Raw genomic sequence first — 15,713 nt, 5'->3', positions numbered from 1 at the left:
ACACACACACACACACACACACACACACACACACACACACACACACACCCCACCAGCACAACAGAGCTGTTTGGGTCACGCACTGCAGGAACACAAACCCTACATACTTCAACAACCCTGGGTAAGGCAGAACGATTCTCAAGAAAGTTCTGAAGTTCTGAGATATCTCGGGGGGTAAATGCATGCCCAGTCCTAGATCTCATACCATCTACATGTACACTGAGTGACTATGACAATGACCACCCTCAACTGTCAAGAAAAGGTTAAATTGGGTTCTGTACTTTATTACGATGGCATGTAAGTGCGTAATAACACGATTACCATCAAGAACAATACAGAGACCAAAGGTTATATATTTCACATATGTAAAACATCAAAGTTCTTGAAATGTTTTTTAAAACTAGGGCTTTTTCTATTTGAGCGGTTCCAATACCAAGGCAATTTTAATATGCTTTATAAATAACTTACCAAATTATGTATCTCTGAGTCAACTGAAATAATAAAGTGTTCACTACTAAATGAGGAGGCAGGATAATGGATTTCTACTAATTTGCACCTTCGAGGAAAAAGCAAAAGAGTATACCATGTCAGACAGAAGAGCCTTGAAATTCTGGATAGCTTCTTCTCGTTTGTGTTGTTCTCTCTCTCGATCAATTTCTTTTGTTTGTTCTGAACGAGCCTTTTGAACCTCTCTCTCTCGTTCTCGAAGACTTGCCTCAATGCGGGCTTGCCTTTCAAGCTCTTTTTCTTTCTCTGAATCTAAATTCTACAAAAGCAAATGCACATTATTCTTACTAACTGCATCAACAGTTTCTACAAAATAAGTAGTCTGCCAAATACAAAATTTCAAAGACAGCTTTTCTGAGAAAATATCTAAACACCATTTCCAGATCAACTACTAGAAATTCTTATATTAACAATATCAGTAAGAGGGCCTTCCGATGGCAAGGGTTAAAGTCTCAGCACTATCAAGCTATCAACAGTCACTGTGGCTCAAGTTCAATTCCTGGTGAGGGAGCTAACCTACATGGCAAAGCAGACCTCTCCTGTCTCACCCACTGCTTCCCTCAGCAGTGCATTTCAGTGGATCCACCTGTTCTGCTCCCCACTCTGTCTCTGATGAATACTCTCACCCAACCCCTCTGGCCTCTATCCCAGTCCTTGTATGCATAAATAAATAAATCTTAAAAACAATTTTTTTCAGTAAGAAAAATTCCAGGCCACCAGCAGCAGCAAATTGCTTTAGAATGCAATTAAGGATTTTATTATTCCAATGTTACAAGTGTGAATAAACATGATGGTTACCTTGGCTATTTTTTCAATGTACTGTTTGAAGAGGTCTTCTCTCATGGAAGAACTATCCACTGCTTTGTAACGAGGATCACTTTCTACTTTGTCTTTTACTTTGCTCCATCGAGACTGACTGTCCAAGTGATGATTAGATAACAGTTCAAAGAAGTCTGATTTAATCTGCATTTCAAAAATAGTAGTGAGATGGGAGGAAAGCAATGTACCATGAGAAATTCTTCATATCTAAATGCTTAGAACTAGAAAAGAAGATGTCCACTTATGTTAAAAATGGGGATAATTTTTAATTAGTACATGAAGATACCAGAATTGTTCTTATATGGGGACATAAAAAATAACACAGATAGGTACTCATTTAGAACCTACTAAAAACAAAATCGAATATATTCCCTAAAAGAAAGTACTTAAGTATAGAGAAAGCATGTTTAGGTTTCTTATAACTTTGGATCTCTAAACTGTCGTGTTTTTGTTTTTTTTTTAAAGATTTATTTATTTGTGCATCCAGAACAACTGGGGTACAGGTCAGAGGCTCAGGGGAGGCGAGAGGCTTCACCAGAGACAAAGTAGGGAGCAGAACAGGCAGATCGACGAAGTACACTGCTGAGGGGAGCAGCGGGCGGGTCAGGAGAGGTCTGCTGCGCCATGTGGTCACCTCCGGGGCATGTGGTCAACTCATGCGGAAGTGGCTTTCGATTCTTAGTGCTGTGCTTTAACCCGCTGCGCCACCAAGGAGGGTCTAAACTGTCATGTTTTTTATAAGAAAAATGGATCTGTACTGAGTTGCATCTATTTTTTATGCTTATGAACTGACAGTAAAATATCAGGGTGGTAAGAATGATTTTACAAAATAGATGGATAAAATGTTAAACTAGGCCTTCCCTGGTGGCCCAGCGGGTTAAAGCACAGTGTTGAGAAACTAAAGCCACTTCAGCATGAGTCTGATCCCCGCCTGCCTTGGAGGTGACCACATGGCACGGCAGACCTCTCCTGACCTTCCTGCTGCTCCCCTCAGCAGTGTATTTCCTCAATCGGCCTGTTCTGCTCCCCACTCTGTCTCTGGTGAATCCTCTCACTGCTCCTGCAACTCTAACCTGTACTCCAGTTCTATGTGCATAAATAAATAGATCTTTAAAAAAAAAAAAAAGTTAAACTAGAGGGATTTAGAAATAGGCTTAAAGTTGTAGGTCTTGATTTAAAAGAACAATGTTTACAACCTTAGATAAATAGCTATACATGTGTGTACATAAGAAAATTGCAGAATTACTATATTTGTAATAGTTATTACCAAAAAAAAAGAAAACCTGCATAGGTTTTCTGTGCTTTTTAGCCACAAAACACATTATTGGCCTTTACTGTTATTTAGAAAACTAAGAATTTCGAGACTTAAGTTGCCCCACCTCCCAAACTTTTAACTTTAACTTTCTTAATGGGGGAACAAAGGGGTAACCAAGCAAACCTAATTGAAATTTAGTATTATTTATATCATTTAGTATTCCTACCAGGGAAGACAACCAAAGTAACCAGTCATTTTAATAAGAGGATTCAGATCATGTCAAGAACCTCTCCTCCCCAGGATTAAAACATGCTGCCCTTCTGCATGAAATTACCAATGGAATCAGAATTTTAAATGTGTGAACACCAAAGAAATGAATCATTATTTTTGCCTATTCCAGGCCTCTTAACGTCTCTGTGTAACCTCATTTCTCCTACTACAAAATTAAAGGGAAAGCTGATGTCCTTATAAATGTTAAGTTTCCACATTTGAAAATTTTTTTAAAGGTTTTTAATTTTTTGAAAAGAAAATCTAAAAAAACTATTTGACAGAGCTGTGGATTTTTCCACTATTGAACTTGGCTCTTGACTCTGTTTGCAATAATGAGAAACTCCCATAAACCCGCTATTCCCAGACAGCGATAAGGAAACTACTTGATATTCTGATACAGCAAAACAACTGTTCATCATCTACTTTGTATCTGACCACATACCAAATTCCTAGATGAAGGTGATAACTAGAAGGCAAAACTTACAAATTTTGTGTTAATTAAAATACATACATGAATTATTTAGCAACTATATACATGTCCAAAAAATGCCAATCACCCTTAGCAGCAATAGAAGGCTGTTTTCCCTATTTTCTTCTATCCAAAAAATGAAAGTACCTACCATCTACATCATCTAATAGGATAAATATAGCTTCTTTAGCCTAATATACTATAACAAAAATACTTAACCCATAGGATATTCAGAGAAAGAAGAGTGGAAAAGGTCCATTTCGTATGAGGATCTTTCTTACAAGCAAGTTCATGTGTTAACCAAAAGGGTAAATATGAACCACAATTTCATAAAAATAAATTATAATAAACAAAAACTTAAGAAGCTATTCCAACAAGCAAAACAGTCTAGTAAAAATAAGCAGAGCTCTAAAGGTCTGTTTTTATGAAATGGAAAATTACTTGTGAAAGCTACATGAAAATGATTTAAGGACATCATTTAGGTTTAAAATGCCTATTGAAGGGTTTTTAAACAACAATTTCACCATAAGTCAACATAGGTTGACTTCACAGGTTTTGACTATGCCAATTTAAACTTTAAACTTCACCGTTCAATTATTGATCAATTATCTAATGCCATAGAGAGTCATAAAAACAAAGAAAGAAACTCCAATTATTGATCAATTATCTAATGCCATAGAGAGTCATAAAAACAAAGAAAGAAACTCCAGTAGGCCATTATACTACTGACTTAACTATTCAATTATGTGCAGCTAAGATGATTTTAAAAGCAGTATAGACAATGTATTTTGTAAGAATACACAGTGAAAGTCATACTCCTCAGAATACAAACAGAAAGCATACTATACTTAAACCTTTTCTGCTTTCACAACCTATTTAGTGACTGATTTTGCATTTTCAAATTGAGAAAGTTTTATTCCCTGCCCTCTTTTAATTTTGTAATGGTACAAAGTCAATTTAGAGAATTAATAATTTGTAGAAGTAAAATTTAACAATCAATAAAAAATAAAGCTGAAGATACTAGGCTTATTTAGACGTAATATGTATTTCTTATTTTAATTAACACAATCTGAATACAACTCTCATCACTTCATAAGGAAAAAGTAAAGTACCAGAACTAGTCACCACAGAGACATACCGATTCTTTCCTCACTAGGGAATTCCATAATATTGTGTGGATCATGATTGACAACTGTCAGACTGAAATGCGCTGACAGGCCACACAGCATGTATTGTCAAGTCTACCCACTCGTTGTAAAACAAAATACATAAAGTAATAATGTTCAAAGAACATTAGTTACAAAATGCAAAAATCATTCAATTTGTAGAAAAGGAAATACATTATCAATCATTTATTTGGTTTTCTTTCATTAAATAGATTAAAAGTTCAATTAAAAACAATTCATTAAAATAATTCTCACTCAACATATAAAAAACATTTGTGCAGAACAATTTTGCACATTTCCACTGAGAAGCAAAATCAGTTACCTCCAAAAAGTAAAAATAATTCTGCACCTCTACTTTGGTGTCCAATAAATCAGATAATCAGAAAATCTCAGGTATTTCTCATTATTTTACTTAACATTGCTACTTTCAAAGAGGTTTCTTCAACAAGAATGCTACTACTTCCCTAATGTTTCCTAATAAAATTTGCAATATTTTAGCTCTCTGGAAGAAGAGGTGCTTTAAATGTCATGAATGCCTAGGCTTCACAGGTTCTTCTATTCACAAAGAATACGGGCCACTAAGGACAGGGCTGCATGTTTTGATGGTTCAGGCACCACAGTGCCAGCTCCCTTCCGGTCTACCTCCCCAGTGGTGAGAGCCTCTCCATTTCTGACACGGCTATCAAATGACATTTGGAATTCATTAATCTTTAACAACTGACCTTTAATTCTGATAAGCAATATTCATATGTAAGACAGGTTTAGGAAAAGATTAAGTCACTAAAAAGCTATCTTTTAGATGGCAAAGAAGATAAAGCCTTTTGAAATTTAAATGTTACAACCTATAAACAATCTTGAAATCTTGAACAGACACCACTAGCAACCAGCCCTGGGTCACCCAGGCATCTTACTATTAATAAAATTTAAAGCAAATGCATGCAGCTTAGTGACAACACTAAATTAAACATTACACAAGTAAAGCACCAGAACATCCCCATATAGACAACTGTAAATTTTTAACATAAAGGTCAAAAAGTACGTGTGGGTCCTGACATTATGCCCACTGAGATTAGAAATAGCCACCAGCTTGGGTCATCTGATTCACACACTCCTCACAATCACCAGGAGAACTAAAATTATCTTACCTTCTCTCCTCTGGTCTTCGAATCTTCTTTCTCTTTTTTCCTTGCAGCTGCCACAAATTCATTAAACAAGGCTTCTCGATCTTTCATCTTCTCAATTGCTTTGAATCTTGAATCTTTAGCATGCTTGGCTGCAAATTCACTAAAAGTAGCTCTGTAACAAAAAAGCATGTATGCTAACGTTGGGAGAGTTATTTCTGCTTGTACAAAGGTATAGCTGATGATGTCATTTTTCTAGCAGTAGAGTGTGTGAAAAGAGACCATGGATGCCAACTTAGTAGTGAACAATGAGCAACAGAAAGGGGGAAAAAAAGCTAAACATTAAGAATGTAGTTAGAGATTTCTACTATCGGTATGGAGATGTAAAAGATCCGAAAGTAAAGGCCTTATGTGCTCAGAGACAGGGCTGTCTACTTTTACCTAAAATGAGGTTGAGTTCCTGCTTCCAAGAAGTTGAACAACTTACTGAATTAGCTCTCCTCCTATAAGCAACTATAAAACAGGATAAAATATATGAGGCAACTGACTTCCTGTCGTGCACACAGGTAAAGCAAGACTTAGGTATTCCCCATGCCTTCTGCCCAGGGCATTTCCCAACATGTAAAGAGAGTCCAAGCCAAATGCAGTGGTCCCGATGAGCTTGTAGCAAAAGGCTACTAAGAGAAGGTAACCCAAGAGAGTAGCACATATGGATTCCCAGTGAGTTGATGGCAAAGGCTTGAGGTACAGAAGAGCAGGGGAAGACCACTCCTGGTAGCAAGATGCTACATGATTACCAAGCAAAAAGAGATACCAGCAACTGAATAATGCTGGGAAAAATAGTACAAGGACAACAAATGTCCACAAAAGCTGGGAAGTCAAGAGAAATACATTCTAGTTTCTGAGATCCACACTATAGCATAAAATCAAATAAAACCTAAAATTAAAGTGATCATGGCCCTCCCTGGTGGTGCAGCAGGTTAAAGCACAGCACTAAGAAGCTAAAGTCACTTCAGCATGAATTTGATCCCTGCCCTGGAGGTGACCCATATGGCGCGGCAGACCTCTCCTGACCCACCCGCTGCTCCCCTCAGCAGTGTACTTCGTTGATCTGCCTGCACCTCTGACTGTACTCCAGTTCATAAATAAATTAAAAAAAAAAAAAATTAAGAGATCAGCCAGTAATTGACTGCTTTCTAAAACAAGAACCCACAAAAATCAAAGGAAGAGACCTGAGTCTCTACCTAGTATCTGTGATTTCCAATATTCACTAAAACATGTAAAGAACATGTGAAAATAGCAAAAAAAAAAAAGTTCAGTCAACAGAAATTGCTCAGAAATGTGTTCTAGGTAGACAAATGCATGGTCTAAATGAATGAATCAATGGGAGTTTTCAGCAGAGTAATGAGAAATATGAAAAAGAACCTAAAACTGGCCCTCCCTGGTAGCACAACGAGTTAGGACACAGCACTGCAAGCCAGCCGCAGCCGCCTCAGTGTGAGTTTGATCCCAGCCATGGTGTTGACCACATGGCACAGCAGTACTCTCCTGACTTGCCCGCTGCTCCCCTCAGCAGTGTATTTCAGTGGATCTACCTGTTCTGCTCCCCGCTCTGTCTCTGGTGAATCCTCTCACTGCCCCTGCACCTCTGGCCTGTATCTCCCACCCCGGTTCTGTATGCATAAATAAATAAATCTTTAAAAAACAAAACAAAAAAACTTCACTAGCTACACTTAACATGAGTAAAGAGACAGAATAGTGTTAAAGTAATTTCCCCGTTATTCTTTTCCTTTTCCTTCCAATGCTTATTATAAAGTCCATTAGAAAGTTTTGTTGACAGTCCTTCCAACCCAAATTAAAAATTAGGTTAATAGACAGTATTTTCTGAATGTTAAGATTTTCCTTTGTTTTCTATTTCTTACAAAAATTGATTCTAATCTCTATTCTGCCATTAAATATCACTATCACTACAGCAATACAGTATAATGGCCAAAGACCTGGATTTCCAGTTAGGTGTCTGCTGGTTTTATTTTTTTAAGTCAGGTGACATAACACAGATCACTTCCACAAGTTTATGTGCCTCAGAAAAACACCAGTTTTAAGATATATTGCAGTATCACTTGAAAATAAGCTGCAGACATCACAAGACTTCATCGATCAACATTTCATTCACTACACAGCCACAATAACCAAGAATTACTAATTAATAATTACTAAAAATTACTAATCTACATTCAAATGTCTTTCTCAACTGCCTCCCAAAATGTCTAAACTACTCTGATCCATGAACTTGCCTTTTACATTAGAAGTCCAAGACCCCTGTAAAGTCTCAAACTCCATTCCCTCCCGAAAAACAATACATTCTTCAAAGCCACAAATACTCTATTAACTTTATTTTCTGAAATTTCTATTAATGCCACAGTGGGTTTCTTTTCTTATTTCAGATAATAACATCAAATATACTTTATCACACATTACTCTATGTTCACTGACTTAAAAAAATGTTTTAAGGACAGATTTTTTTCAAAAAACGCCATATAATAGAGATGTCAAGAGTCTTCCCTATAGTTTTAGAAAATCTCTACATTCTGAGCTGCTCAAACAGCATGAAACCACTACTGCCACAATTATAAGAAATCACATATAAGAACTCATTCTCCCTGCCAGAACTATTCAGCATGACACTGTATCTATTTACTGACTCAGACAAGTTACCTAATTTATTTATACCTTATTTTCCTTATCTGCAAAACAGGCATGAATACCTAAATCAGACTGGCTGTTTTGAAGACTGAATAGATGTCTGCGCACACGCACGCACACACACACACACACACACACACACATTTTAAGAATACACACACATGTATAAGTTCCTAAATATATCTTTAAGTGAATACAAAGCACCCAAAAATCCACATTATCATTGTTATTATAATGCTAAGCATGTAAGTTTAAAATGTCTCATTTTCTCCATGCCATCAGATATATCCATAAGCAATCAGTTAAAAGGCCACACAGGCGCAGCGGGTTAAAGCACTGCACTGAGAAACTAAAGCCACTTCCGCATGAGTTCGATCCCCGCCTGCCCCGGAGGCGACCACATGGCGTGGCAGACTTCCCCCTACCCGCCCGCTGCTCCCCTCAGCAGTGTACTTCGTCGATCTGCCTGTTCTGCTCCCCGCTCTGTCTCTGGTGACCCTCTCACCCTCCGCATCTCTGGCCTGTACCCCAGTTCTGTACGAATAAATAAAAAAATCTTTTAAAAAAAAAATAATCTGTGCCTTGGAAAATTTTTAATTGAAAGTTTCTTCACAACTACAGAGCAGTCAAAATAATATTCCTGCAACTTGTATATAGAACATGAAGAAGAAAGGAACAACTTTTCTATCATTTCCCAGTTTCTAGAGACAAAAACTGATTCTCATAGGGTAGTCCTTAAAACAAGGTACCATTCCTGAAAGCCAATGCCTCTGATAAAGCACCAGAGTTCCCTCTAACAAAAATATTAGGAATAAAGATTAGGAAGGTGGAAACCAACCAAGTAAGTTTTTCATGACCCAATACTCAAAAGAAAATTACAATAACTGATCTTAGGAGAATATACATATGCATAAAAGTACATACCTTGGATTAAATTTTGCTTCTTCCATCATCTTTTTGAAATCTTCCTTGGCTTGCATTATTTTGTTTTTCTTTTCTCTACGTTCTTCTTCTGCCCTGGTCTTTACATACTGATCAAACACCTAAAGCAAAAATAAGCCAATTTGAGAAGTTAAGTCTTTCATACAGATAATTTAACTAGCAAATTATGGTAACCTAGCAAATTATGAATCTATTTAAAAAATAGTAAGTCAATTATCTCTGTCTAAACTACAACAGGAAAAATTTATTAATCCTAAGTAACTGATTATATGAAGATTATTTACAGCAAATCTCATTTTAAAACTTTAGTTGACAGTATTACATGAGAATAGAGCCCTCCACTTAGGAATCCAGAAGGCAAAAATAAAAAATAGTAAAAAGCCCTATCCCTGATAACAAATTTAACAGTTTCAAGCAATTCAGAAATGTGTAAGAGATATTACAGTCCTCCCAAGTTCCTTCTACCAAAAACCCTTAACAGTAAGGAATCTATAGTATTTCTGCGCTTCTCTGTAAATCTTTTCACCATAAAGTAAGCATGTTTTATGTCTATTCTGCATTTTCCCACTTAATAATGTAATCAAGATGATGAATGGAACATGCATATCTCTTTTCTGTGTTCTTCACAAAGAAATAAAAAGAGAATTCTTTTTTCTTCTTCTTTTTTTTAATTATTACAAAAGTTTATTTTTACATCATTTTGCACATTTTTTTTTCCATCTCGATTGTAATCTCCGCGGCTTTCCCATCACCAAATCACCCGTGTGCCACCACCATAGTCCCATGCTTTTCCCTCCCTTCCCCCCCATTTTAAAAAGAGAATTCTTTTAAGTTATGAAGCAGTAAGATCAAGAAAATGGACAAAGAGAAATAGCAACGCTGAAAGTTATGAAAGCAGATGGAAAACTGGCAAAGGATTTGACAGACATGAGGACAGTGATCCTAGGTCAACACTCAAGAAAACAAAGAAACTAATTTTTTTAATCAGTAATTGTTAGCACCAGACACCCATGGAAGTCAAAATAGGATACTCTCTCTCACTTAGGAAACAGCTATGTGGACTGTTTCAAGAAGCAGCTGGATCACTATATCTCCCTGAGGTCAAACTCTCCTGAAAAGCAGTAAGATATGAACCATCATTCTTAGGAGAAAAGGTTAGCAAATCATGGGCAGCTGGTCAATTCCAGCCTGCGCCTGTTTTTATAAAACACAAGAATAGTTTTGCCATTTTTAAACTGCTGGGGGAAGAAAAAAAAAAAAAGACAAATGAAATTAAATAAATCTAAACTCCAGGTACACAAACAGCTCTTTTTGAACAATCATGTTCATTCTGTTACATATTATCACTGGGTGTTTTCACACAAGAGCAGTTATACAACTGTAACAGAGGACATACGGCCCTGCGACTAAAAAATTATCTGGTCCTTTATGTTTAAAATTTGCTGGGCCCTGCTCTAGAAAGTAAAACAATTGTCTGGACTAGGGGAAGATAAATAAGGAAGGAGGTATACCAGACTGAGAGTAGAGAATTAAGCAAACATTGACATATCAAATATCAAAATCGGCCTCTCAGAATCAAAGCAACAAGAATTGTGCCTCCAGCCAGGAAACGAAAGTTCTTTCTTTATCAAAATTCAACCAGTCTAAAAGTGACTTGCTCCAGGGGATCCTAAACAAACCAGCCTACCTCATTGTAACAGCATAATTTTTCGACCTCAGCATTTTTTGACATTTTGGGTGGGGTTATATATAGTAGATGCCAGCAGCACTCCCTCACTGTAACCACCAAAACTGCCCCCACTTGAGAACCACTGTTCTACAGGAAAGTCCACAATCTTGTGCACCCACCTGTATGCTAAGAGATCCCAGGGAGTGTTTTAATGCCTCTTTCCTAACCCTGCACAAATCAGCATCTACAAGACATCTGTGGCAACTCTCCCACCATGAGTGTGACCAAATTAGAAAAAACTTAGTAGAAACAAAGACTGAAGGAAGATGAAGAATATCCTCAAAAACCTCACAGAACTAGGAAATGATACTACAGACATAAAGCAAGAAACTCAAAGAACCAAAATAGAATTTCAAAAATTGTAAAAAAATAAAAAGACAGGGCCCTCCCTGGTGGCGCAGCGGGTTAAAGCACTGCACTGAGAAGCTAAAGCCACTTCCGCATGAGTTCGATTCCCGCCTGCCCCGGAGGTGACCACATGGCGCCGCAGACCTCTCCTGACCCGCCCGCTGCTCCCCTCAGCAGTGTACTCCGTCGATCTGCCTGTTCTGCTCCCCACTCTGTCTCTGGTGAAGCCTCTCACCACCCTGAGCCTCTGGCCTGTACCCCAGTTCTGTATGTACAAATAAATAAATCTTTAAAAAAAAAAAAATAAATAAAAAGACAGAAAAAAAGAAAGGATCTGAGACAATAAAGGTGAGAAAATCATCCAGAAAGCTAAAAAGATTGACGTAGGAAATACAGAAAATGAAACTGAGCACCAGCACAGAAGGGAAAAGTCCCTAACATAATAACAAAAAAAGAAAAAGAAAAATACTCCCCCCACCAAAAGAGGTCTCTAATTTGAAAAAGTTTTCTATATTGAAAGGGTGACCAAACACCCAGCATGATAAAGGTGTTTCTACTGGGGTCACACAAAAGCAGCATAAAATTTCAAATGCCAAAGATGTTCCTACACATGTACAGAGAAATAAAAATAAACAAGGTCAAGGGCCCTCCCTGGTGACGCAGTGGGTTTAAGCACAGCACTAAGAAGCTAAAGCCACTTCAGCATGAGTTCGATCGCGGCCTGCCCAAGAGGTGACCCACATGGAGCGGCAGACCTCTCCTGACCTGCCCGCTGCTCCCCTCAGCAGTGTACTTCGTCATCTGCCTGTTCTGCTCCCACTGTCTCTGGTGGATGCTCTCCCTGCCCCTGCATCTCTGGCCTGGACCCCAAAGACTGTATGCACAAATAAATAAATCTTTAAAAATAAATAAATAAATACAATAAACAAGATCCACATATAGAAAAACAGTATGGCTTTGAAAATTTTGAGGTAGTCATTCAAAATCCTGAAGGAAAAAAGACTCTAATTTCAAATCCCTTAGTCAGATATTTTCAAGAAGGGCATTAACAAATATTTATAGTTTCAAATTTTCATTTCCTATATCCTCTCAAAAAGCCACCACAAGGGAAGGGATGCAAGCGTATGGTGGATGGAACTGGTGAACTTCCTCTCCCCTGCAAAAAAAGATGAAGGTAATTTCCAAGAGGGTGGCCAACAACTGTCATCCTTCAAAATAGCAGCTGTACAGCAGGTGTAGAGCAGCAGAGCAGCGCCAGTCCAGACTGATGCAATTCATAACGTCTGGAAGAAGTCTTCAGATAAATGGGGGAGCACTTTCAAGTTTTTCTTGACATATCATATAGAACTACTGGGCTCTTTATATACATTTACATGCATTCCCAGGAAGAAAAAAATTAGAAGTTTTCTTTAGAATACCCTGGACAGTTTTCCTGGTCAGTTCATAAATAAACACCAATCATGAAAAATTATACAGAAACTTCTGATATTATCTCATCACTCCCCTACTAATTATGTAGGATGTTTTCAATACCCTCTATATAATGGTAGGTGAAGAGATGTTTCTAACCACTTCCTCACCTTAGTACAGATGTTCTTACTTATGAAAGATTAAATTATAAATAAAATCCACGTGAATTATACTAATTTATCCTAAGCATTCATTTAAAGCACCAACAAAATGCTGTAATAAATACAGTGAAAGTTGTTTTGAAAACAATTCCTAGTTAAGTCCACTTATATAGTTATGATCAAAAAATATATTCAAATGTCTTAGCCTTCAATGTGGATTTCTGGGGATTTCTTTTTATTACACTACTTATTTGAGGTGTGACGATATAATGAATATAATTAATGTACACAATTTGATGACTATGGAAATAGACATCTGTGAAGCCATCACCACAATCTGTGCCATAAACATACCCACTGCCCCTGAAAAGTTTCTCTAGTCTTCTTATTGTTACCATTTTGAACGCAATAAAAACTTTGACCTTTCCTCTCAGCAATTTTTTAACACACAATATATAACGGCACTTATAATGGCATTACCTGCACAGATCTCTAGGATTTAATCATCGCAAAAAATTGTTGCCATTCCTGGATCTGGACAATTATATGATGTGTACACTTTGTGTAGGTGTGATACCATCATTTGAAAGATGTGCATATTTGGTCTTATCAGGTTCCTGCTCAGAGTTCTTAAAACCTCTTAATTTCCTAAGGCTAAAAGCCCTACGAAGCATCTTTGATTCTTGCTCTTTATTCGATTCTTTAGCTAAAAGGGAAAGGATCATTCATTTGTTATTCATAACAAAGTCCCTTCCAACCACATGTAAGTTTTCTGTCAAGGAGGTGATTTTTGGAAAGCCTGTGTAGATAATCACAGGAAAGGGGCTGCTTGCCAGAGGAACCAATCATATAATCAGAGGGAGTGTGAGCTTTCAGTTTAACTTCCCAATTCCCCTACTGCAACAACCAGGGAGGAGAAGGAATGGGAGATGGTGCTCAGTCACCAGTTTAATCACTACTGCCAACGTGATAGTGCGTCCAGGGCAGCCAGAATGAATTCACAAGATGGAAGAGCACCAAGAGCTCCAAAAAGTATGGAGGCCTGAGGTATGTAGCAGAATCTTAAATGAAATGGGAAACACTTCACGCTTTTGTTGCAAGGGAACACTGTCTTGATTTGCCACTTAAATCCTTAAAACTAGTCTGGTTGGGCCCTCCCTGGTAGCGCAGCGGGTTAAAGCACAGCATGAGAATCTAAAGCCACTTCCGCATGAGTTCGATCCCCGCCTGCCCAGGAGGTGACCACATGGCGTGGCAGACCTCTCCTGACCCGCCCGCTGCTCCCTTCAGCAGTGTACTTCGTCGATCTGCCTGTTCTGCTCCCCACTCTGTCTCTGGTGAAGCCTCTCACGCCCCTCAGCCTCTGGCCTGTACCCCAGTTCTGTATGCACAAATAAAGCAATCTTAAAAAAAAAAAAAAAAAAACTAGTCTGGCTACTGTATGGAAAAAGAATTTGACTGCACTGGAGGTGAGGAAAATAATGAAAGGTAACTGTAGTAACTTGAACTAGGGTGTTAGTGAAGGAAATGGTGAGTAAGAGAAGGGATTCAGACAAGTAGGAAACTAGACTTTGTTGACAGACCTGACGTGCCCTGGTAAAAGTAAAGACTGAAGACTGACTTACAGGTTTTGATAGGTCCATCAAGTGAGATGAGAATGAGACCAGCACAAAGTTAAAAAAAAAAGAGACTACTGAGATGGAAATGACTTTCAGGAAGTCATGTCTTTCTACTTCAAGTACTAAAATCCATGCCTACTGCATTGTCACTTCCGCTTTTCAGAAAAAAGTCTATTAATACATGTAAAATGACACACACAAAAAGTATATAAAGAATTAGTCCAATAAAAAAAAACCAGGAAGATGGGTACTGTTACCACAGGAGTTCTTGTAGTTCCACAGCAGTATAGCAAGTGGCTCTACTCACCATTTTACAGAGCTCAGTGTCAGGGTCCATGTAACTCAGAAAATACCTAAGTTGTGTAATGCTTTGGAGGAGGAAGTAATCACCATGAGATGACATGTGCCACTGAATCATGGGAATAAATGACAACTCAGTAACAAGGCAACTTTAGTTCAGTAAACGGTTTGGCAGAGACTTGGAGCGTCCATCTGTTCTCTAAGTTTATGATAAAAACATATTTTAGTGGCTATGGTGAACGGCAACTGTGAACTGGTGGTAGGAATTCTATGGGGACTACACCTGAGGGGATAAAGCCAGCATTGTACAAGAATGAACAATAATTTTAAATAAACACAGGTAAATAATGTCATTGGAAAATAATAATAATAATAATGATGATGATGATGATGATGATGATGATGATGATGATGATGATGAAGATGAACAGCTATATACCAGAGACATGTTATGGGGTGGAGTGGGGAATAAGATCAAAAACAGTGGGGAGAGGGAAATGCACTGGACTATGGTGATGGCTCCTGGGTGAATTGGTGATGGGAAGCGCATGGGGATTACAACTGAGATGGGAAATGCACAAATGATGTAAAATAAACTATTATATTAACAGATTAAACTTATTTTAACAGATGCCACCAAGATGATGGTGCATGATGTCTTTGAATGTTGATTACAAGACACAGACGCATACAAATGTGCATATACAGGCATATAATTACCAGGAAAGCTATAAAGAAAAATGTTCAGTGGCTATCCTACCTGTTGAATAAGATCTATAGGTATTTTTCTTCCCTTTTTTATTCAACAAGATTTTCCTACTTTAAAACTTTCTTTAAAAAAAAAACTTTAGGCCCTCCCTGGTGGCGCAGCGGGTTAAAGCACAGCACTGAGAA

The 15,713-nt window shown here is 37.8% G+C and overlaps 1 protein-coding gene across 5 annotated transcripts in view; it reads right to left on the bottom strand.

Annotated features, from left to right (window-relative positions):
- The window catches only part of TCERG1 (transcription elongation regulator 1), a 64,842-nt gene that overhangs the window by 5,936 nt on the left and 43,193 nt on the right, over positions 1-15,713 (bottom strand). For all 5 annotated transcript variants that reach the window (XR_001145663.1, XM_012727863.1, XM_004686851.2 and 2 more), the window contains 4 exons: positions 9,235-9,353; positions 5,632-5,782; positions 1,306-1,470; positions 584-766 (listed from right to left, as the gene is read on the bottom strand). Coding sequence is in view for 4 of the 5 variants with exons in the window: in XM_012727863.1 (XP_012583317.1) it covers positions 584-766; positions 1,306-1,470; positions 5,632-5,782; positions 9,235-9,353 (618 nt within the window). In the remaining variant the exon portion in view is untranslated. The remainder of the gene's footprint in view (positions 1-583; positions 767-1,305; positions 1,471-5,631; positions 5,783-9,234; positions 9,354-15,713) is intronic.

The sequence above is a fragment of the Condylura cristata genome, unplaced genomic scaffold (genome assembly GCF_000260355.1).
Source record: "Condylura cristata isolate star-nosed mole 26May11 unplaced genomic scaffold, ConCri1.0 scaffold00021, whole genome shotgun sequence".
Lineage (NCBI taxonomy): Eukaryota > Metazoa > Chordata > Mammalia > Eulipotyphla > Talpidae > Condylura > Condylura cristata.
The sequence above is the reverse complement of the archived record's forward strand: the minus strand, read 5'-3'. Positions and strand labels throughout refer to the sequence as shown.